Source organism: Aplidium turbinatum, chromosome 18, assembly GCF_918807975.1.
Source record: "Aplidium turbinatum chromosome 18, kaAplTurb1.1, whole genome shotgun sequence".
NCBI classification, from domain to species: domain Eukaryota; kingdom Metazoa; phylum Chordata; class Ascidiacea; order Aplousobranchia; family Polyclinidae; genus Aplidium; species Aplidium turbinatum.
Window position 1 is genome coordinate 13,863,399 of NC_137489.1, and position 23,046 is coordinate 13,886,444.

General features: G+C 37.7%; 2 protein-coding genes across 3 annotated transcripts in view; one reads left to right on the forward strand and one right to left on the reverse strand.

Annotated features, from left to right (window-relative positions):
- The window catches only part of LOC145787697 (coiled-coil domain-containing protein 146-like), a 32,003-nt gene extending 31,028 nt beyond the window's left edge, over positions 1-975 (reverse strand). For both annotated transcript variants that reach the window (XM_082599498.1, XM_082599497.1), the window contains exon 1: positions 715-975. In XM_082599498.1, the coding sequence (XP_082455624.1) occupies positions 715-855 (141 nt within the window). In that variant the 5' untranslated portion in view covers positions 856-975. The remainder of the gene's footprint in view (positions 1-714) is intronic.
- Positions 976-5,924: 4,949 nt separating this feature from the next.
- Positions 5,925-16,260, forward strand: LOC145787364 (pyridoxal kinase-like). Its single transcript, XM_082599094.1, has 7 exons — positions 5,925-6,045; positions 9,011-9,170; positions 9,492-9,575; positions 9,969-10,112; positions 13,060-13,197; positions 13,713-13,910; positions 14,236-16,260. Exons 1-7 carry the CDS (start codon positions 5,962-5,964, stop codon positions 14,355-14,357), a joined length of 930 nt encoding a protein of 309 aa, XP_082455220.1. The 5' UTR covers positions 5,925-5,961; the 3' UTR covers positions 14,358-16,260.
- The last annotated feature ends 6,786 nt before the right edge of the window (positions 16,261-23,046 follow it).

Consider the following 23,046-nt stretch of genomic DNA (forward strand, 5'->3'; position numbering starts at 1 on the left):
CCGTCAACAAAAACGAATTTCGAGGCCTGTAATCTAAAAGTTATTACTTAGGCTATACCAGTGGTTCCCAACCTGGGGTCCGCGGAACCCTTGGGGGTCCGTGAGCAAGCATTTGGGGGTCCGTGATTACCTTGATGAATTTTGAAAAAAACGAAAAGCGATCTTTTTACTTTCATTTCTCTCTTTAAGTGCAAATGTGTCAAGCTCAAGCCCGCGAGAATAAACTGTACCGGTATGCATTAAAATAAATCTATGCTGCTGCCTACAGTGTGTACATTGACCTTAAACTACATCTACCACAACGCATGTCGATTACAGTCAAATCAGGATTGGCTCGTCTATTACGTAATATAAAGCATGCGGTGCAACCAAAGTTTACCTTATAGTGGCGGGAACGACACCACTGCTTACAGTTGGAGACTTTGGTTCACCTTAATATTCAAATACTGCTGACATTTCTTGATTAATTCATTCATTTTCTTTGAGCAACCGTTTAACCTGATATTTTCTGCAGAAGTCATAGCAGCAATGCAATATGACACAGTATATACAGTAGTTGAGTAGCATAATTATTACAATAGTCAATAGTATGTTGATTGAGTTTCAGGCAAAACTTAGGTAAGGGTCCGCAGAATTAATAATTTGTCTAAAGGGGTTTGTGACAACAAAAAGGTTGGGAACCACTGGGCTATACCATAAAGCACATTTACATACTTCTTCTAAAATGCTAAAAGCCAGATCAGGAGAAACGTCTGCAGTTGCTTCATCATTCAAATAAGCATCTAGATTATTGAGAGATGCTGTTTGACTCTCATCAACAAATTCTTCACCAGTTTCTGTGTTATCTTGATTCATTTTGAGATCATTTACAGAAAAGTAGATTTTCGGTCACAAAGTCATGATTTTAATTGTGGTGTCATATTAATTACTTAATATCAAATTATATATATCTATTGCATAGCACACATAAAGCATGTAACTGTAAAAATATAAGATTGATATCCAAAAGACTTTGCAACTCATAGTGATTAAAATGAAACAATATTACAAAAGGGCTTATAAAAAGCTCTACTTGTTTTTACACATCAGTTATTGTGGGCAATTTATGGGCCACAAAAGCAACTCTGCACAAGTTGCTTATGTCAGTTTTGGCAATTATGATCCTTTTTCATTAATTCTCAACATGAAGTGACTAAAAATCGAATGAAGCTATTCACCAGGCATTTCAAAGGAATGATATGATAATGGAAACCCTTGTACCTGAGAATTTACTTTTCAATTTTTGACTTTGACACATTGAAATCCTAAATGAAACTAAATGGCGCAATGAAAAACTTGGCCACGTCATAAGCAAAAAGTTTCTATCGGATTAATTCAGTGAATGTGCAGTTATTACATCCACTTTACTCTAGGATTTTACAGCCTATCATAAATAGATATGCAAGTCATTGAGTGTGCATAGCTGCATAAAAGAGTGTGTCAAGAACAAAATTTGCAGTAAAATCACCAATAATATTTAAATGCTTAACTTTATCAAATGTAGTTATTACTTTCCAAAACCTTAACAGCCTGTTTCATCCTAAAAGGGGGATCATCAGAAGGTCTTCATTCAAATAAAATATTAAAAAATTCAAATACATCAAATCATCATCATAATCCATCGTCGGTTTGTTCCCCACTAGTGGGGGCGGCCGATTGTTTCCGCGCAGCAATTGTTTTTATCCCTTTTCTCCATTTCACCCTATTCCTTGCATCTTCCTCCTTCAGTCCGACTTTTTTAAATTCATCCTTCACTTGTTGTTTCCACGTTCTTCTTGGACGACCGCGTTTCCTCTTCCCATCCACCTTTAGATCTAGTGCCTTTCTAAGAAAACTTCCTTCCTCCCTCCTTATCACATGTCCATACCATCTTACTCCATTTGCCCTTGCCATTTGGTCTATGGTCTCTCTCATCTCTAGCATATCCAACAATTCTTCAGTCCTTTTTTCCCTTCTCGTTTTCACCCCACACATTGCTCTCACTATTGACCTTTCCGTTCTTCTCAGGATTGCCAGTTCACTCTCTCTCAATACCCATGTCTCGCTACCATATAGCATTGCAGGCCGCACACAGCTCCGATATACTTTTCCTTTCATCCTTAGTGAAAATTTTCGTTGCTATTCACTAAAAACCTTTACAGCCTGTTTCACCCTAGGCCTAAAAGGGGGATCATCAGAACGTCCTTATTCAAATAGAATTCTAGTTGATTATAACAGATTTGAAACACAGATTTAAAAGAAAGACAATACAGATTTGGAAAAAGCAAATAGGTTAACCATAAAACTATTGAATCAACTGCTCTCAACTTCGGCATGTCTTACATGTTTGGTCAAAACACAGCCCACCCATGCCCTCAAGTGATGTTGAACCACTATTCCTTTGACATGTCGTGCTCACCACTTGATCAAAGGAAAAAAAACAAATAGCCTATAGCAGTACATAACAGTAGCCTAGCCTATGCAACAAGTAAAAAAAACATTTGCAAGAAACACAATGATAAACGCAGATGTGGGCATCTGCTACTTTAAAAGTAACATGCCACCCGCTTGTGGTAATCGAGCCAAAGTAGCACACGTTACTAATAGATGAAAGTAGCACATTATCTGTCACCGCTACTTAGGATAAAGTAGCGTGAGCTATGGCTACTTCTCCTGCTACTTATGTCTTAAACTGATATAGAATGCACTTTGTGAAGTTAAAATGACCTTGAAAACAAATGATACGGTACTATTCATTTTACTGCAATTTCTACATCTTTATAGTAATAAATGCGTTCTAGGTTAAACTTATGCTAACGCATCTTTATTGTAAACTTGTTGTTACTTATTCTTGATTATTGTTACTTATTGTAACACATCAAAATGAAAAGTAGCGAGAGTGCGACTGAAAGAAATATAACGTCTGTCTGCCATCGCTGCATTGGAAAAAATGGGCGCTACTGACCACCTTTGGCAAGACGATAGCAAGCAAATCGTATTTGGCAAATTTACTCACATAACATAAAAATAGATTAAATGCAGTTACTAGTCTCTAATACCCTTTACAGATTATTTCACCTTTATTTGGGATTATCAGAAACTACTTATTCGAATACAGTTCTATTTGAATAAGTAGCCTATACTATTTATTACTTAATTTGAAAAACAAATGGTTTCAAAATCATTTAAAAGATGTAGTCTGACAGACATGTTTGAAGATTACAGGTTAGTTATGACACCGTATCAATTAAATTATCTCAAATAGATGCAAAAGTCTTAAACGACATACCGTATTAACATTATCTTGATCCATCAGGACAAAATCAGAAACCAAAAACCCGCGAAAACTATTTTAGACGCTGCAAGTCCTTGACAACGACCACACGATGTCTCTAATTTTGATTCTTATTTTTTTTAAATAATTTTTATTGAGATGTTAGCATAATTTTTTTTTCATTCTTTTGCACCTTTATCATTTGATTATTTGTGCTGTTTTCTTTTAGTTTAACTGAAAATGATCTAGCTACCAGCTAATCGAAGTCGATTTTTAGCTGTTTATAATTGAACTGACTCGTGTAGAAATACATTCGTTAGCATAAAATTCTAATCGTGAATAGAAGTTGCAAAAACTGCATTTAAAAAAAAGGAAGATGTTTTAATAAATTAAAACTTAAATTTAGCAAATCATCGTAAAATAATACATCTGGTCAACATAAGTTATAAGAAGTCAACAGAAAGGTGGGGCTCAAGTTGTCAATCTCCTAGTGGTGAGCCCTGGTAATTGATTCTTGCAATGAAGCAAATGACAACAAATCGAGACAGCAATTGCTCATAAGCAAAAAGAAGAACAGAAAGGTGAAACATGAGTTATAAAAAGAAGAGTCTGAGTTGGTTGCTTTTGGATCTTTATCCTGGGACTAGATAAAGCCTTGAAAGGTTATTCCTGGTAGTTTGGCACTTTTGTAGAAGCTTTTGACGCAGGGCCAGTTACCAAGATTGGCATAGTGAAGTTTTTCCGATTGTTGAAGTGTTGTTACCAGGGAATTATTTCGTTCGTTAGGTGCTGCTAAATGGAGAGCAATCCTTAGGAATGCGTCGATCAAGCGCACACCCCGACAGTCGAACCAGCGCTGATTAATTGCAGACTTCATTCTGCCAATCTAAGTAACCAGTTACCTGGCTTATTTCAGTGGTTCAAACCTCTACAGTCTACATGTATACAAAACTGTTGGAAATAATTTATGAGAGGTTTTGTCAAAACGAGAATAAAAATTAAACCAACATCTAAGCTAAGCACTAACAAGACTATAACAAGACATTGAAGACAATGCGTTGGAAAAATCTGGCAACTCTAAAAAGGATTGACAAGAAAATCCAATGAGTGAGGGCAGTGATCTAATTTTCAATTTTCATGGAATTTGTCACACAATTGGAAATTTTGTCTCTATTTAGGGTGATGAGCAATTTAGGGAATTTTGTTGCCTTTATGGACATGCTAAAGTAATTGAATATGGCGTAGCTTGCTAAAATGTTCTCAATTTTGTAAATCTTTCTGAACTAATCCTCCCACATCAATTGTTACTCAGCAATATTACCGTAGCTTGTTAAAGTGGTGCTTAGCCTGGCAATGCATGGTAGCCTACTTTGTTGGGGCACCTCCACCTAAGGAAGCTTAAACTGAATAAAAACCAAGTTGTGAAGGCACCTTACCACCACAACAATGATTAAAATCATGAGAAGAAAGTGATCCCAAGCAGCAAGTCTCTATTCTCCCAAGAGCCTACTAATCTGGACACCAGACAGAAGCTATCATTCACACATCATAGCCACTATGCAAAATTTAACGTCTCTGGAGGCTAATTACAATATCTGGAGGCTACGACATGTGTCTGGCTTGCACTTTTCTAGGTGATCATATCTTCAGAGGATATTGTCACTACATGTGGTAGCTGAAGCTTTTGCCATTTTTAAATGCATAGGGGCATAACGGGGTAATTCCGGACAGAATTTCCGTTTTCGGATTACCATTGCTCACGTGTTGCTTTTAAATCGACCCCAATGCAAATTTAAGACATTCACGCATATGTTAATAGTATGCTACAGCAATTTTCTAAAATTATTTTAAGATGGCCACAAGATGAGGCCTACATTTCCAGTGCCTAACTGTCCGGAATTACCCCGTCTGTGGGGGTAATTCCGGACATGCACACTTTTAATGCAAAAAACGGAATTTCCCGTAGCCTAACCGTTACAGGTAATTCCGGACAGCACAGAAACCTTATTTTTTCAGTATTTCACCACATTTGGCGCTCGAAAGCTAAATTATAGCTAAATGAATGTTTTTTTATCCTCGGACTGGGGAAGTCACTTTATGAACGCATTAATGTATTTTGTTTGCGTTGTGTTGTTTACATACTTTGTTATTTTGTATTTACGTGTGTATTTATTCTTTATACTTCTGTTTTGAAATAAAATAAACTGATAATACGATTAGAACAGGAATTACCCCAGGCTGTCCGGAATTACCTCATGTCCGGAATTACCCCATTATCCCTACCGTACATATAAAATATCACAAATAGGTTAGTAATGTCAAATCAAACATGTCCCAGATAACAAAAAAGCTAAAAAAGACGTTTGTTGTATCCACCAAAATTAACACTTTGAAGAAAACCAAAATTAGTGCTGTTCTACTTCTAGCCTACTACTTTCTTACATACGGTATATTTCCATCTAATTGCATTAACTAGACAAGTTGCTTAACGTATCACAGGATGCATTCTATTTCGTCCCCTGAACACTTTGTCCCCCGATTTCGTCCATTTGTATTGTTATTATAATGCTAAGGCCTGCTGAATTAATACAAAACTGTACAAAGTTATTTTGTATCTCAAAATATCCAATAGGATAGCTTAAGTCGTGATAAAATTGTATAGGAACAATATGTCTTTATGTCGGGTTCTTTCAATACAAAGTCATGTTGTTAGAGGATATGTTGGAAACCGTTCTGCTGTGTTTCCGTTGCAGGTAAGTTATACAGGGAGCAAGTCTTTTAGGCGCGGACAGTTAGGCGCCAGTCAAATAGGCGCGCACACTGTGGCGTTTGGATATTTAGGTACGGAGCACTGTGGCCGTGTGGCGCCCATTTATTTAGGTGCTATTCCTAGTAAGGTCTGCAGATTGTATCAGCTTGGCAGGTAGGGCAATGCTTTTCACACAAATTGTTATATTATATTGAACAAAAAAATATGTCATGGCTTCTGTGAGTGAAGCTGCTTAAACCGGCAATGCTTTTCACACAAAATGTTATATTGAACAGAAAAATATATTGTGTTTTAATGCGCGTGTTCGGCATTTATTTGTTGCTAGTCCAGGTTTGCGTCGGCGAAAGCTTTATCAATAAATTATTCAAGTTTCCGAACATGATTAAGTTTACTTTTAGTGAGTCAAATAATGACTACACAAACCATCAGTAAAAAATATACCATAGCCTATATTCAAGGAAGCGGGAATTAATCTTGAGTGAAGAGTAACTTAGTTTTCTGTCAAAACCCCGACTAGGTTCAATAACGAGCAAAGTCGCACCATTATGCTTGCAACTTGTAGCCAGGGTTCTACTATGCCCTATAGAAATGTATTCATGTAGTAGAGCGTTGTCTCATACGTACTTGCCACACGACCAATCCATCCCGACTAGAAGTAATTGCGAAAGATAACAGATTAAGTAAAGTTCCATCTGGCTGCAACCTGTGTTCAGTATGCATAGCAAATGTCCTACAAAGATGTGCTAGTATCAAGAGTAGTAGAACGTTGTCTCGCACCTCATCTCCACACACGCATTAACAAATCAACATATGTTTCAGTTCAATATAACATTTTGTGAGAAAAACATTGCCCTACCTGCCAAGCTGATACAATCTGCACACTTCAATAGGAATAGCACCTAAATGAACGGGCGCCACAGTGCTCCGTACCTAAATATCCAGACGCCACAAAGCGTGCGCCTATTTGAACAGTGCCTAACTGTCTGCGCCTAAAAGACGTGGACCCGTTATACGTTTCCTTTTTGACTTTCTGAAAAACAGGTTAGTGGCACCAGTATTGTGACTGCAAAATACTGTAAGCAATATTTTACTATTTGCCATTAAGCAAATCTAATTTTTTTTACTATTGACTGATAAAACTTTTCTGTTTTTGTGAACCAACCCAGCAAACTGTCCACTTAAACCGGTTGACTGTCTCGTATCATTGCTAGGCTATAAGCCTTGTTACCATGCTTGTTACTCAATGCAACAAACAGTTTACCTGCCTCATTTTTTAAGGGTGCAACCTAATTCGTACCATAAACCTGGGTTTTTTTTTTCGGTCATTGACCAATTTTTTAGCAAAATGACAGAAAAAATTATAGTTAATTCGGTCAAAATGTCTGAAAAAATATATAGTCAATTGACTATATATGTAAAATATATAAAATATATAGTCAATTGACAATTGACTATATATATCAAAATGTCTGAAAAAATATATAGTCAATTGACAATTGACATATATAGTCAATTGACTATATATGACCAAAAATGACTAAAAATGACCGAAATAAATAAAGAATGACCGAATTTTTACAAGCCATTTCGGACAAATGACTGAAAAGTCTCAGCGAAAAAATAAACCCAGCCATGAACGATTCGTACCGTCAGTTTGTACATCGAAAAGATCGAGAAAAAAATTAAAAAAACGCTGAAGTCGCTGATTGCAGTTTCCGCAAGGTTAGGGTATCGGTAGTTGTGGTATCGGAGATCCGGTTAGGTATCGGTATCCGCAAACAAACAAACTGAAAAGTTCGAGAGAAAAAAAATAGAACATCGCTGATGGCAGTTTCCGTAGTTTCCGCAAGCATTTTAAAATTTCTGGTAATGATCCTAAGAGTTTGCCGAAGTTGCTGATTGCAGTTTCTGAAAACATTTTAAAAGGGTTAAGGTTAATCGGAGTTTTCACAAACATTTAAAAAAGGGTTAGGGTGTTTCCGCAAACAAACTGAAAAGATCGAGAGAAAAAAATAGAACAAAGCCAAAGTCGCTGATCGCAGTTTTTGTTTTTCAGCTGTTTTCGCAAACATTTTAAAATTTCCGGTAATGATCCTAAGAGTTTGTCGAAGTCGCTAATTGCAGTTTCCGCAAACATTTTAAAAGGGTTAGGGTTAAGGTTGATCGGAGTTTCCGCAAACATTTTAAAAGCGTTAGGGTTGATCGGAGTTTCCGCAAACATTTTAAAATTTCTGGTAATGATTCTAAGAGTTTTTGTTTGTTTGCGAAAAACTTTAAAATGTTTGCGGAAACTGCAATCAGCAACTTCAGCTTTTTTTAATTTTTTCTCTTGATCTTTTCAAGGTACGAACTGACGGTACGAATTGTTCATGGTACAAATTAGGTTGCATCCATTTTTTAATCATAAATCGATTTTGCTATCACGGCATCCTCAGTATGATCATGTCAAGAGAAAAATGCTAATAAACTTCTTCAAAGGCTTCAAGTTTAGGCACTGCGGCTTAACAATTGCATGTTGCGCCACCGTGGAAACAATCAAAGAAATTATACATATAATCGACTACTATATACATTATAATTACTAATGAAGAAACGTGACATGTAAATTTAAATAGAATAAAAAACAAAAGAGTCTATAACTTTCATCAATTGAAGTAAAAGATAGGCCTAACTAATAAGTTTCTTCACTGCAGATTCGACATTCAAGAAATTGAGTGTGCAATGACAAAATCAATGGATGCTTTAAAACAAATACCCATGCAAAAACCAATAAAACAATTTAATAAAATCCAAAATTAATGGCTGTCTTGGATGTCAAATTTTGTTGTTGTTTCTACCAACACATTTAAAATTAAACTGTCTTGATTGGATCATATTGAATTTGCATTTTATTGCTAGAGTTTGACAGCTTACATGTTGTTGAGTTGCTTTTAATTTTATTTGTTTAGCTTTTAGGTTTTGAAGTTGATTTTATAAATTCTGTGCAATTCTCAAACCATACTGGGTATCCTCACTGGAAAGGACAGGTGATAGGTTGTCCAGAAATAAAGGAAATTTATGATACTCTAAAGCTGAATGGTGTCACACATTATGACTATGTTCTTACAGGTTGGTTCACATGTTTGATTGTTAAACTCTACATTGCTTATTGCGTTGGTGCAAAAAAAAAATTTAATAATGTCATTGATTAGCAAACTTGTTGATAACATTTTGTGTAATTGCAGTAGTGATATTCTTGTTCACAATGAAGACTTCATTATATTTTTTGACATATATATATTTTTGACATCACTTAGTAGCAATTGTATTTTTCCTGCTTCTTTTCATTTTTCAATTTTGTGCCTGATGATTGCGGTCGAATATGAAGTCTTAGGAAGCACAGAAATTTTGCACTTAATATGTATGTAATTTTGTTGTGTTTTTTTTCAGGTTATTGTCGGGATAAAGATATGCTCCGGAAAATGGTCGAAATTATCAAAGAACTTAAAGAAATAAATCCCAAACTTATATATGGCAAGTATATAGCTATGTTGGTACCAGTACCAAAAAAATATTTGCTCAGCTACTACCATATGCCAGTGCTCCAACAAATCCTTTCTTGGAGCCGAGATTTCTGAACTTTTAAGCTATTCACTAAAAGTGGTTTATGAAATGTTAAAACTAGCTGAAAAAACATAGTAAAACATTACTACATGTTCATTTCTAACCATTTCATGTGTTCACTGTTCATGTGAGAATGTATTTTGCTAATCAGATGTAAAGTTTGTTCTTTCATTACAGTGCAGTGCAACGGTCCTCTGATGACAGTTTAGCCCGAAGATACACTCTCGTTTTTTTTATTGTAAGGCTGGTTGTTTTCGTTTTTTCAACAAGCAGTTATCATGTGGTTTATAAATTATTTTGCAGTGTGTGATCCAGTCATGGGAGACACTTGGGAAGGAAAGGGAAAGATGTACGTGCCAGAAGATCTACTGCCTGTCTATAGAGATGAAGTCATTCCAATAGCTAATATTTTAACTCCTAATCAATTTGAGGCAGAATTATTAACAGGTAAATGCATAGGCTTATGTGATCTTTTTGCTTTGTTTTTAGCGCATGGTTGTTTATGTTGAGACATTAGATTTTTCACAGTTGATTTAGTTTAAAATCATGTAGGACCATAGGCGTCGAAATAGGGTGGGCCGGGTGGGCGGCGCCCACCCGGCCGTGAAACGAGGGTGGGCAAAATATGTTTCGCCCACCCTGTTTTCATGACACTTATGAAGTGTTCGTTATAATTATTTCCGTTTTTGTTAATCGCTGAATTATCCAACCAACTGCCGCGCAACTTCTTGTTTTACGCTGTGTCTCACGCTAGGTATCCGACAGAACAAAGCAATTCCGCAACAACCCTGCGTTGAAAAAAAGGCGGTACTCACTGCATTGTTGTTGCTACAGCAACTGCCACACGCTGGCAATTCCTGGTGAGAGAAAGCCACGTTTGATCTTTTCTCCGAATGGTCTCACTTTCGTTACGTCGCAATCAAACTTCAGTGCCGGGTCAGCGTAAGGGAATATGAATATGACATTATAATGAACATGACAATAAAATAACCGATACAAACTAAAGACGTACTGAAACAATCGCTTTTTACAAATCTTTCCTCACAAACTTGTTGCTGAGTATAAATTGGGGCACCGCGCGATGTTGTCATTTCATTATTGAAAAGTTAAACATGAAGCAAAATCAAACATCTATTCGCGGATTCTTAAAACCAGCTAGTGTTCGGCGATATTAAAAAAAACAGAACGATACGATATTTAAAAAAATATTCGATATTTCGATACTTTTCGATATTTTTGTTCTAATTAAGAAAAGAGTTTCTCGGTCTTCGAAATTAGTGTCGGCAATTGCCGACGCATGAATGGCGCATTAGCGTCGACTATAAAAATGCCGAGGCCACACGAGCGCTTGTAAGGTTAGCGTTAGACATTCCTCCCAGTCGTTATGCCACAGCCATAGATTTGATCCTTAGTCAACACCCTGATGGAGCTCTGCGAAAGAGGCGTGTGGATGGGTATCAAAGCACGAAAGCAGCAAAACGTGGACGCTTCATTGCGAACGGCGAAGACAGTGTAGATTTACAGCCAAGCGATGAGCCTCTTGATGTGTCCGATTTCAGTGATGACGCGACAACCTCATCCTCCCATACAGCATCTGATGATTCCGATTCTGACTAGTTCTTTATCAAACAGACTTTGTGTTGCTCGCAGTATCCCAATTGTGCCGAAATTAGTTAGTGGATAAGTGGATGTTAGTGGATACGTAAATCGACGCAATCTACTCGCAGGGAGCCACTAATTTGTTACCGGTACCTGGTTGAGCAATTAACGTTATTTTATGATAATTCAACGTCGCTAGATGTCGAATTAATGTAAAACAAACGTAAATTTCATATTGAGCATTGTTGTTACGCAATATAACCCACCGGGAAAATTAAATCGATTTGTGCTGACTCGAACGTTGAATCAACCCAAAATTAACTTTTCTCCCCCCCCCCGTGAGTTATTCAACGTGAATTACCGTAACAGCGTGCGTATCGCGTTGCTCGCTTTATCGCTACTTTTAGTATTATTAGAAAAGATGTACTATCCAGAAAAGATGTACTATCTAGAATACAAACCAACATAGAAATTGTACAAACAATTAAATCAAGAAAATTGAAATATTTTGGCCACATGATGCGCAATAATTCTATTCAAAGACAACTACTAGAAGTAAAAATGAACGGTAAACGAAATAGGGGCAAACCACCAAGAATTTGGACTAATGATAATGAAGACTGGTCAGGACTTACAAAACTGCAGTAAAATAATCTCACAACAGAGAAACTTGGCGTCTCACTGCCTCCAACCCTCGACAAGAGGAAGGAACTTAATGATGATGATGATGATGGTATTATTACATCACAATAAATCAAACAGTGCGGTCGTGATAGACTACTCTAGTATATTTTTCGCTTCTCGTTTTACATGTTTTGGTACAATTTTTTTCGTAATAAACGTTCACAGCAATTGCCAAGGCAATTTCAACTTTTGCTGTTTGGCCTTGACAACGTTTTTATAGGGGTTTACAGTTACGAGTTAGGGCTGTAATAGTTAAAATATTATATTGAACAAAATTGAAATAAATATCGATATTGAAAAGATATCGTATCGTATCGAAAATTCGATATATCGCCCCAACACTAAAACCAGCTTCCAAAAGGCGTCGAGATGATAACGCTGAAGAAGCCACGTCCAGCACGAATGAACGTGGAGATGACATTGATGAAGAAAGCAGTGCTTCAAGGATGGACAGTTGTGAAGTCAATGTCTCAGGCAATGCACAGGTAGTTGTAGAAGACAGCATGAGCCATGGATCTCTACCTTCTCCATTTGATGTTAGCATGATGCCGGATCAGCTTCCGGCTTGGGAAGGTCGTGTGTTGCAAAGGAAGCTTTTTTCCGAATTCCAGTGAATGCGTCTTAACCCTGATGGTACTTGTTACTGTAGCTGCTGTTTGTGGACCTCGGAAAACAATCGGTTATCTGCCGCAGTCCAACGGAGCAGTCACCTGTCCGAACATTTTGCGGCAAATCCGAAGGTGCCACTTTAAAGATAACAGGTCATGCGTCACGCGCTTTTTAGGTCGCAAAGGAAAACATAAAAGAAGTTTGTTTAGTTTAGCAGCGCTCATAAGATCGCAAGAAAGCAAACATCAAACCTATTAAAGCTTAATTGCTGCACAGTCTTTGTAAGAAAGACTAACCATTGCGAATTTGCGAACATACACATTCAATGAAATCTGTTTGAAAACTCTCGCCCACCCAGAATTCCTCTATTCTAAGAAAAAATTGACGCCTATGTGTAGGACATGTAAGTTAAGATTGCATGGATTGGAAATCGTACCCTGGTGTTCTGGGCTGGTCCATTATTTATCATTATTTGTGCTAAAGTTGAATATGAAACGTTCAGGAAAGAAGATGGAAAACGAAGCAGAAGCGCTTGCCTGCATCGATACCCTTCACGGCATTGGTCCATCAACTGTAGTTATTAGTAGTTCGACTTTAGGGAAAGGTGCTTCGTTAATTGGTTATGGAAGCCGACTAAGCGGTAAGTATGCAAATATTTTTGATCTATACAGTTAACCACAGACTGCTTAAATATCATTTTATCATAAAAATCATCATTAAATATGCACCGAATCTCATTCCAATACGATGAGTACATAAAACTTAAATTGAAAGCTGTTTCTTGCAGTCTTTGGTTGTGCTCTAAAATGGAATTCCCCTTGCTGACTGTGTGGAAAATAGTTGCAGACTGTATGTAAGCTTTGTTTCATGTTACATGCAATATGAGTTTATAGTTTTACACTAACACATTAAAGTCGTGAAGCTGTTCAATGTTAACGAGCTTTTCGTGTTGGTGTCGAATGGTGTAATATTTTTACAATTGCGAGTTATAGATGCTATTGCGATAGTGCCGCAATCGATTCTCAATAACCAACGTGTAGAGATCTTACGTGAAAAAGACTTGTGATGCTACGTCAAAAACGACCAACGCACATCTGTTAAATTTACATTATGACAGAAGCGACGAATACAAATCAGCGGAAATTTTATATTCAGAGAGTAACGGGCACAAGCGGCAACAGATCCGACTGGAGATGCCTCTGATTGGCTGCGCGTTTGTGGGATCGGGTGACCTTTTCGCTGCTTTGTTGCTCGCTTGGACTCATCGCCATCCTGACAATCTAAAACTCGCGCTGGAAAAAGTGATTTCAACAATGCAACATATTTTGAAGCGGACTCAAAAAGCCGCGGAAGGTTTGAAATGTCTTCATACGAATGTTCTTTCAATTTTCATCGCAATAACTTTTTCTTCTTTCGTATGAAACAGGATTGTTCAGATTTCAGGGCATTTGATGGTAAGCCAGATGAGTGTAGCTTCATCCAGTGCTGCCGTGTCACGGATTCCATGAACGACATGGTCGGCAACTTCACGTTGTTTCAATGAAAAAGTGTTTTTTTGTTATTTGGCCTGACTCAGCTAACAAACTTTAAGAATTTTTTTCAAGGAAACTCGAAAGTCAATTCTTGTTCGTTGGTTAACCTTTTTCATCGGCTTGTACTCACAAATGTATGTTTTCAGCTGAAGTTGGCGAAGGAAACAAACCTGGTTTCTCGGAACTTGAGCTTAGGCTTGTACAAAGTAAAAAAGACATAGAAGAACCTTTGACGTGCGTGAATGGCGTCATCATAGACACAACGTGACGTGAGATACCGGGTTGCCATTTCAACATTCGATATTCCATCGTTTTGTAAAAATAGGAAAATTATTTATGTGTTGAATAATTTTATTGATTTTCAAGACGATACATTTTGTCCATAGCAATCTATAACGATTTATATAAAGGTCGCGATAATTTCTTCTTGTTTATTAATTCTCAATAATTTTTATTGATTTCCTAGCTTTCTTTTACGTCTGTTTACAATGAAATCCTTGACTTCAATATAAATTTGTATTTTGTGATGGAGATGCTATGTCATGACGCCGAACAATTTCTCTTTAAAACTGTTAAATTTAAATTTTTCCTAACCTTTTACGTCACATCCGTTTTGCTGACCATGATCGGCGCAGGCTGAGTGTTGTGAGTGCGCAATGTAGTGCACGAAAAACATAGGCTTGAAGTTCACCAAGAGCACGAGTGTTTTAACTAGATGTTTTGGACAAGTGTGGGTATTTTTCTTGTTCGTTTAATTGGCAATGCATTAGTAAGAATAGGATTAAAAACTGCAATAAAAGCAACGTTTTGGACCAGTTAACGCGTTTAGTTTATTTTAATGTATTTTCTGAGTGGTGATTTTTTTTAAACTTACATTGTTGTTTTAGCTTGTGCCATATTTATTCTGCAAGTGTCGCTTTACTTGTGTTGCAAAATATAATTCAGCCTACTTTGGACTTCCAATCTTCCATCTAACCTAGTATCATTACATCACCCTAACCCTGTGTCTATTTTATTTTAGTTACCGGGTAACAGAATTATTCTATCTTTGCATATCTCTCGATTCAATCCAACTTTTTTAAACATCTGGATATTTTATTACATCTAACTACCGAAGTTCTGGGCCCGCTACTTCACTAGCCAATTGATTTTCGTATGTGACCAATGTGTGATGGTTTCCACTTGTGGACACTTTAACGTAGGACAGTTTTCTGCGCGAACCAGCTGCCCCTATTGCGCCGCGGTGCACCGGTTAAGAAAAGTAGGACAATTATCCTTATGAACCCATCTGATTGCAGTCATAAAGATCCTGCTTGCACTCAGTTCAGTTACAGAAGAAAAAAGAGTAATGGCAGGGGATGGGAATCGAACCCACGCGATCGAAATGAATACATCCCTTGCCCTATCCCGCTAGGCAACGTTGCTGACGGCGATACGTTCACTTAGTTAAAGTATCAAAAATCTCTTTACAAGAACGCCCACAATATCACGTGCTGAGTCACATGACTGCAGTCAGCTGATTTGCAAGGAAAACTGCCCGATGTTAAAGTGGCTACCGTTTCCTCTTGCTGTGTGAGTTACCAAGCAGCTTATGTTTGATGTGAGATTTGATTCCAAAATGGTTTTGATTTGTTGTTTTAGGAAAATTTTCACGTAAGGACCAATTTTCCAGCTAAGAAAAGTTGCTGGTTTACATTGTTTCAGCATCTGGCAACGTAGAAACAATAAAAAAGGCAACTGTTGGTAGACAGAATTACAGGCTACTATTTTGACGTTTTGTATCTGTCGTTACCTGCCCCCCTATCCATTTGATAAGATTAAAGTGTTTTGAAAACATTTATTTCTCGTGATTAAATTCATTAGCCTTTCTATAGATCAGTCATGGCATTCTTACAGTTTGCCTATGATAAGCGTAGCAGTGTTTTTGTGGTTTAGATGAAACATTGAATGTAATGGTTGTATAGAACAACTAAATAGTAAGTTATATACAGTTTTATCGCAGTGTCAACGTTCGAAAGTTACATCAAACTGGACAGTGCTGGTATTTCTTATTTATTTTCTCAAAAAGAACAAATCTTTGAGTAGCCTACACGAAAATGTCAGATGGAAAATCTGCAGTACAATTAGTCACCATGATTTAATCATGAAAAGGCCTGTATTGTATTGAGAGTTGGACTCTTCAATCCAGTTTTAGTCTTTTAGACATTTGTTGTATCTTTGTGCAAATGTCGGTCGTTCTTGGTAGCTTGTGCCCCGACGGAAACAATAAAGTCTAGCTCGTGTGCTGATATAATTTAATAATTATCACTAATAGCTTCCCAGTAATGTCAAATGCAATGATTGAAGATTGAAGAGGTAAAGGAAGAGGCGCAAAAAAATGAGAAGATTAAAGTGAAAGAAAGAACGAAGTATCTCTATTGCATGGTGAAAAGACAGGTAAAAGAGGTTTTGTTTACAGCTCTTGCACGAGAAATAAAGATGGAGTTGGGAGACAAGCTGGTTGGTTTTGAATCTTCATCCTCGGACTGACAAAGCCTTGATTGGTTAATGGTTATTCCTGAACCCTGGTAATTTCGCATAAAGCTCTTGACACAGGGCCGGTTTCCGAGATTGGAAAAGTGAAGTTTTCCGATTGTTGAAGTGTTGTTGCCATGGAATTATTCCATTCACTAGGTGCCGCTGAATGGAGAGCACCTGAAACGCGTTGCTCAAGCGCACACCCCGAGAGTCGAAGTTGCGCCGCGTGATCTTGAGTCCGGCGCGCAACCTCTGTACTAACTGGCAGACTTGTTGAAATTGTAGAAGGAATACTGTGAAGAGTTATTGATTAAAGAGAATACTAATAACACTAATTAATAACTTATTAATTATAATAACACTCTTGAATTGCAGCAAAATATTGCACTCGTGAAAGAAATTAGGCTACAGTAAAAGATGTAAAGAGAGCTTTGTCCAGAATGAAACCAGGAAAAGCAGCTGGGCCAAGTGGCGTACCAATTAAAGCATTTCGTTCGTAGCCTACAATATTGAGCATATCCTGTTAGGGAAGATTGGTAATGACATGATGAACAACATGGGAAAAAAGTGTGCTTATACCACTATAGGCTAGGTGGCACAAAAGAATGTAGCCTACTCTTCTAGCTATCTTAGCCTGAAAATGTTTGAACATTCATCAAGGTTCAGTAGCCTACTCAGTCCGTTGCTTTTTGTCATAGATATGGATGTTTTGACAGATGAACTACTACATAAAACAATGAAAGAATATTTGTAGGCCTACGCTGACGATTTTGTGCTTAGGGAACGTTCAAATATTACGTAACGCCTTCGAGGGGGGGGTTTATGCAAAGCGTTACGTTAGCGTCACATCGGGGGGGAGGGGGTTCAAGCAAAACGTTACGTAACGCTTTCGAGTACGGAATGGTAGTTTTTTGTGCTGAATTCGTAGTGAAAAAGCGCTACATGGGGGAGGGGGGATTGAAAAAAAGCGTTACGTTGGCGTTACATGGAGGAGGGGGGGTCAAAAATTCGGAAAAAAAGCGTTACGTAATGTTTGAACGTTCCCTTATGGGAGACAGTGGGAAAGAGGTGAAATAAAAGTATGTCAGATGGAAATATGCATTGGAAAACAAAGGTTTAAAAGTGAATGTGATTAAAACGAAGCAATGAGAACAAAAATAAAATGTAGCCTACCGTAGGTTACTAATGAGTTATTGGCAGGTAGTGTTATGGATTCATGCGCAAAGTGTGGCAACAGAGTAGGCTAGGCCTAATAGGCTACAAAAAATGTAATGACGTTCACGAAAGATCAGTGATGTACGCGCATACAAAAAATATTGACGCCGTCAGCGCAAACGCAAACGTTCGAAAAACTATACGCCACATGCGTCAACGTAACATGTAAAAAAAGTTGGCGGCGTCAGCGTTAGCGCATACTCTAGCGCAAACTCATTTTGTTTGCTAGGTGCCAAATATTCACATGGTATAAACCACTCGAAACAACACACTTTTCAAGCCACTTCGCGATTTCTCGTTACAAGAAATTATCTTTTTGGCCTGAAGGCACATCTGGCATTGAAAATATAAGTTTTTGCCTTTCGAAGAAGAGAGCTTAAAATACTTTTCCATGTAGGGCCATGGATTTGTATTATCATGCTCCATTTCACTTGGAGATTAGTATTACCGTAAGTTATTCCCTGAATACAATAGTGTAGTGTAAGAAACTGTAGCATATGCCCATCAAGAAAATTCTAGTATTATACTAACTGTCGCTCCTAGTAATATTGTAGCGATCCATTATTTCAACATATAAGTTTTCCTGCCTTTTACTAAAGTTTCTGTAATTTTCCATGCAACTGCTCCCGAAGAAAATAGAAAAAGGGGCGCACACAATAAAGTGGTTTGTTCGTCCTTTGACGAGAGCTCTATCAAATCGGACTAGCTCACATCAAACCAGCCCAGTTAGACCAGTTCAGCTCTCAGAAAAACATTAAATTGATTGTTTAATTAAAATGTAATAACTCGTGATAATGTTTCACTATCCTGTAATTTCATTATTCTGTACTGTTTAAATTCAAATTGTGTTATAGACCTACAACATTATACGAATACCTTCTGATAACTTAAAATTATAATTTGAATAACAATTGTGTGGAAATTAGATAATGGAGTCAGATATATAAATTAGACAAATGAGTGTGAATATCCTTGAGACAAACAGAGTTTCATTAGACAGCCAGTTACATAATAAATTAACATTTTAAACCATCGCTTAACATTCTCACGCGTAAAATAGGTATAACTACAATATACTAACTGTCGCTCCCTAAAAATCCATTATAAAAAACACTATTTTTAAAATGATTCCGTTTGAATGAGACTAATGTTGCTTTTAATGCCATAATTCTCTAAGTAAGCTCTATGCTTTTTTCTGATAAGATTTTTAAAGAGTGGGTTAATGGAAGACAAAACTGCCAGACACAAGCAAGTTTAGATTCTGAACTGCACAACTCTTTGTTTATAGCATTCAGGGATAGTTAGCATTAGGCCTACTAGTGTTATTAGCAGTAGGCTACTCAAAAGCCACTCACAATTGGCCCCTGGCTGCATGTTTTGCTAAACTGCTCATCAAGTTACAAAACATATATAATTACATACTTACACAACAGACTGTATAAATTGTCAAGTAAAAATTACCTTAGCTTGATAGTCTACTGTATGTAGGCCTACACATTACTACGCTACGTCGCTACATAGCCTACAACAAGAATAACCGGCAAAGGCAAAGTAATGTACTACATATAACATACAGAGTACAACATCATGCAAGCAATCACGGTCGGAGACCAAATATTTGAGTTTGTTTAGATACATAGGCTGCACTGCTCAATGAGTGCTCATTGCCTGAGAAGTTTCTGATTTGCCCCAAAATGCAAGACTTAACTAATATAAATTAAAGTGCTCACAATTGCTTACAAACGCCTTCAACACTGCTTGACTAAAAAAAATTCACACTACGAAGCCAAGTCATTGTTTACATTTTTTACATGGAGCGACATTACCAACCTACCTACTTGCTTGCTTTTGTTTGTTTGTTTTGTTTTATTATCTTTATCCTGCATTGCGGGAAAGCGGACTTGAGCGCTATGCATCGGTGTACGCCTTCCGACGTACACCTGACCCACGCTGCAGCCGACTGCAATGTCTGTTTCCGGTTGTCTACTCTATTTATGACTTAAATTTGGTACTACCCATTACTCGAAATCGATCACTGGGTAGAGGCAATTATCGTAAAGTTTCTTGCCCAGAGAAACAACAGCAAGTGCGGGTGGCTGGAGTCGAACACGCAGGCTCTCGACTACGAGCCCTACGCGCTAACCACTCGGCCACTGCTGCCACTGCTGCCACTGCTGCCACTGCTTACATTACATTCCTGTTCTGACCCGTAATTTCTCAGTAGGCCTAAGTTGTTTTAACTAATTCTTTCTTTTTTTCTGCAAGACTTCAGTCTCCACGTGGGACTTTAGCGTCAAAGGCAGTATAGTGCGATATACAAACAAACTCCAGCTGACTAAACAATAGATGACACTGCACTAGAACAATGGGCAATTGCAAGACGTCAACATTTCGCAGTTTGGCAAAAAAAATTGCAAACAACAACTAAGACATTAAAAAGTATGCGTTGACGCTGCGCTAAAAAACCGCGAAAACTTTACGGCGCATCCTCAAGCGCAAACTATCCAAAAAAATGTGGCCGCAAGCGTTAGCGCAAACAAAAAGTATACGCCGCAAGTATGCGGCGTAGAATTTGCGGCGCATACGTACATCTCTGCGAAAGATTAATGAGCGGGATGCGTCTGGAATGTAGAAGATGTGAGGGTATTGTGACTAATCAAACGGAGGCTACGAGACGCATGTGAAAGTGGGATGCGATGAGATAGTTGTTACGGAGTTCCGCTATCTTGGAGATGTGTTAGGAATAGATAATTGCACCAGCATAGCAGTGCCGGTAAGGATAGCCTATGTGTGGGTTGGAAAAAGTTTAATGAATTATCAGGAACACTTTGTGAAAGAACTTTGTTGCAGTTTGAATTGAAAGGAAGATTGCACAAGGCGTGTGCAAAAAGCGTGATGTGTTATGGAAGAGAATGCTTTGAAAATGCTTTTGAATCTAAACGAAAAAAATTAAAAAACGCCCATTTGCTAATAATAACCGATAGGTTATTACTGGCATAAGTAGTCAGCTTGCATTGACGATAATGTTTTAATTTGCAATGGCTATAGGCTATAGTTTAGCCTACTCATTTGGATAGAAGTTGTATTGAAAACAAACGATAGTCTAAGACATAACATTCTTAACGTCGCATTTAATGCCTTACGTAGATGGTACCCGGACATTTTGCTGAATGGACATTTTTCCAAAAATCATTTTTGTGTTAGGCCTAAAGCTATATGTAGCGTATCGATGTTCTCCACAATGTGTTTCAGTCTATCGTTCACAACCTTAATCCTTTCGGCAATTTGTCCATTCGGCAAAATGTCTGCGCACAACGTAGACGACGTAGTTGGCTTACTAAACCCAATGAACTACGCGTATTGAGGGTAGCCTACGTTCAGTGGCGTAGGCAGGATTTTGTTCTGTAGGGGAGGGGGGGGGGGGGGCATTCGATATAATTTGACTTTTTTTTTTATCAAGAGTTGCCTTATGCTACTCTATAGTCTGACCAATGTTTAAGGTACGGTAGCTTATCTGTTGGTGAAATCGGGGACATAGTGAGTATCGGGTGAAATATAGACTCTCACGGTCTTTGTGTATGTCACTGTATACAGATACCGATTCTGAATATGAAAAGCATTACAGTAGGCCTAAACGGAAAAATAAAAAATAGCCTATAGGCCTATGGTAATAGTTCGATCATGAATCATGATAGGCAACGTCATTAGCCTACCTTAATTAAAGCATAAATCAAACTACTCTGTGAAAGTTTAAATATCGAATGCAATTTTAACTTTAATCAAAAATTAAAACCGCACTCTGAACTATAGAATGAAAAAGAAGGCCTACCCTAAACCACCCTCAAGCTAAGGCCTATGAGAGGGGAGTACGGAGGGTAGGCTACGGCGTAACATCATCTATAAAACAACATTGTCAACAACATCATCTATAAAGCAACATTGTTAATTGCATTGACAGTGCGATCTAAAACATATTAAATGCCTTAATCTACGTCGTTAACTAATAAAAATTTTTTAGGGGGGGGACATGGCCCAATGCCCCCCCTCCTGCGTACGCTAGTGGGTAGGCATAGGCTACAGTATTAGTTAGTGGTTTTAGCATGTTAGTTATTAGTGGTTTGAGCCCGAATGTTCTAGGTTTGGTTGGTTTTGAATCTTTATCCTTGGACTGAAGACAAAGCCTTGATTGGTTATTCCTGGTTGTTTCGCATACTTGTAGAGGCTCTTGACCGAAAGTCGAACCAGCGCCGCGTGATTGTGAGCCGGGCGCGTAACCACTGAGCTATCGGGCTTTGTTCTCAGTATTCTCTGGTATTCTTCTCGAGCAAATTTTGCTTCAACCAATACGCTCATAATTGGACTGCACTACAAATTGACAAAAACGAAACACTGTTCTTTCATAGCTACTCTGGAATTGCTTCAGTGACCCTTCTCAAGTAGCTACCAATTTAAACCACTTGTTGTTTAACTCAAGCCAAAAAAAAAGTCACTTAGGTTTGTTTTCATAATGTAATAATTTATTTTACTTTTTTTTAAATGCAATATAATTATGATTTAACGAAGTATTATTTTTCTTGAAGCCTTTAATATCAGGAAATAAAAAAGATAGTGGCAACTCTGTATTTTGCATGCTTTTTTGTCGTTGCTTTGAAACGTAAAAATGCTAGAAAGTTCTTTGGATTGGGTGTTGGTTTCATTTCAAAATTCGTGGAATTGTGGTAGCTTGTAGTTATAGGTTGCATTTTCGTTTTGTATTGCAAATTCCACATTTAACAATTAGATGAGAGTCTGGCCTTAGTTTATTTTTGGTTAAAATGGAAGTAATTTTCTTTTTAGTTGTTAGCCTGGGTAACGTACGGTAGCAATTTAATTGAAGGGAAAGTGAGAAAACTTGTCCACCCCAATAGCTCAGTTGGTTAGCACGTGACTTCTGGAACACAAAAGCTTTAAAATCAAGCGTCACTAGTTTGACTCTCGTGTGTGAGCTTGAGCAATGCATGCTAAGAACTGTTTTGCATTCAGCTGCACAGAATAAATAGAATAATTTCCCAGCAACAACACTTCTACCATCGGAAACTTTACTCTGTCAATCTCGGTGGATGCAACCTAATTCGTACCATGAACAATTCGTACCGTCAGTTCGTACCTTGAAAAGATCGAGAGAAAAAATTGAAAAAGCTGAAATCGCTAATCGCAGTTTCCGCAAACATTTTAAAATTTTCCGC

Coding starts and splice junctions, on each gene's coding strand:
- LOC145787364 (XM_082599094.1), top strand. CDS start 5,962: ATGTCTTTATGTCGGGTTCTTTCAATACAAAGTCATGTTGTTAGAGGA. Junction 10,113..13,059: donor TGAGGCAGAATTATTAACAG/GTAAATGCATAG, acceptor TGAAACGTTCAG/GAAAGAAGATGGAAAACGAA. Junction 13,198..13,712: donor TTATGGAAGCCGACTAAGCG/GTAAGTATGCAA, acceptor TTTTATATTCAG/AGAGTAACGGGCACAAGCGG.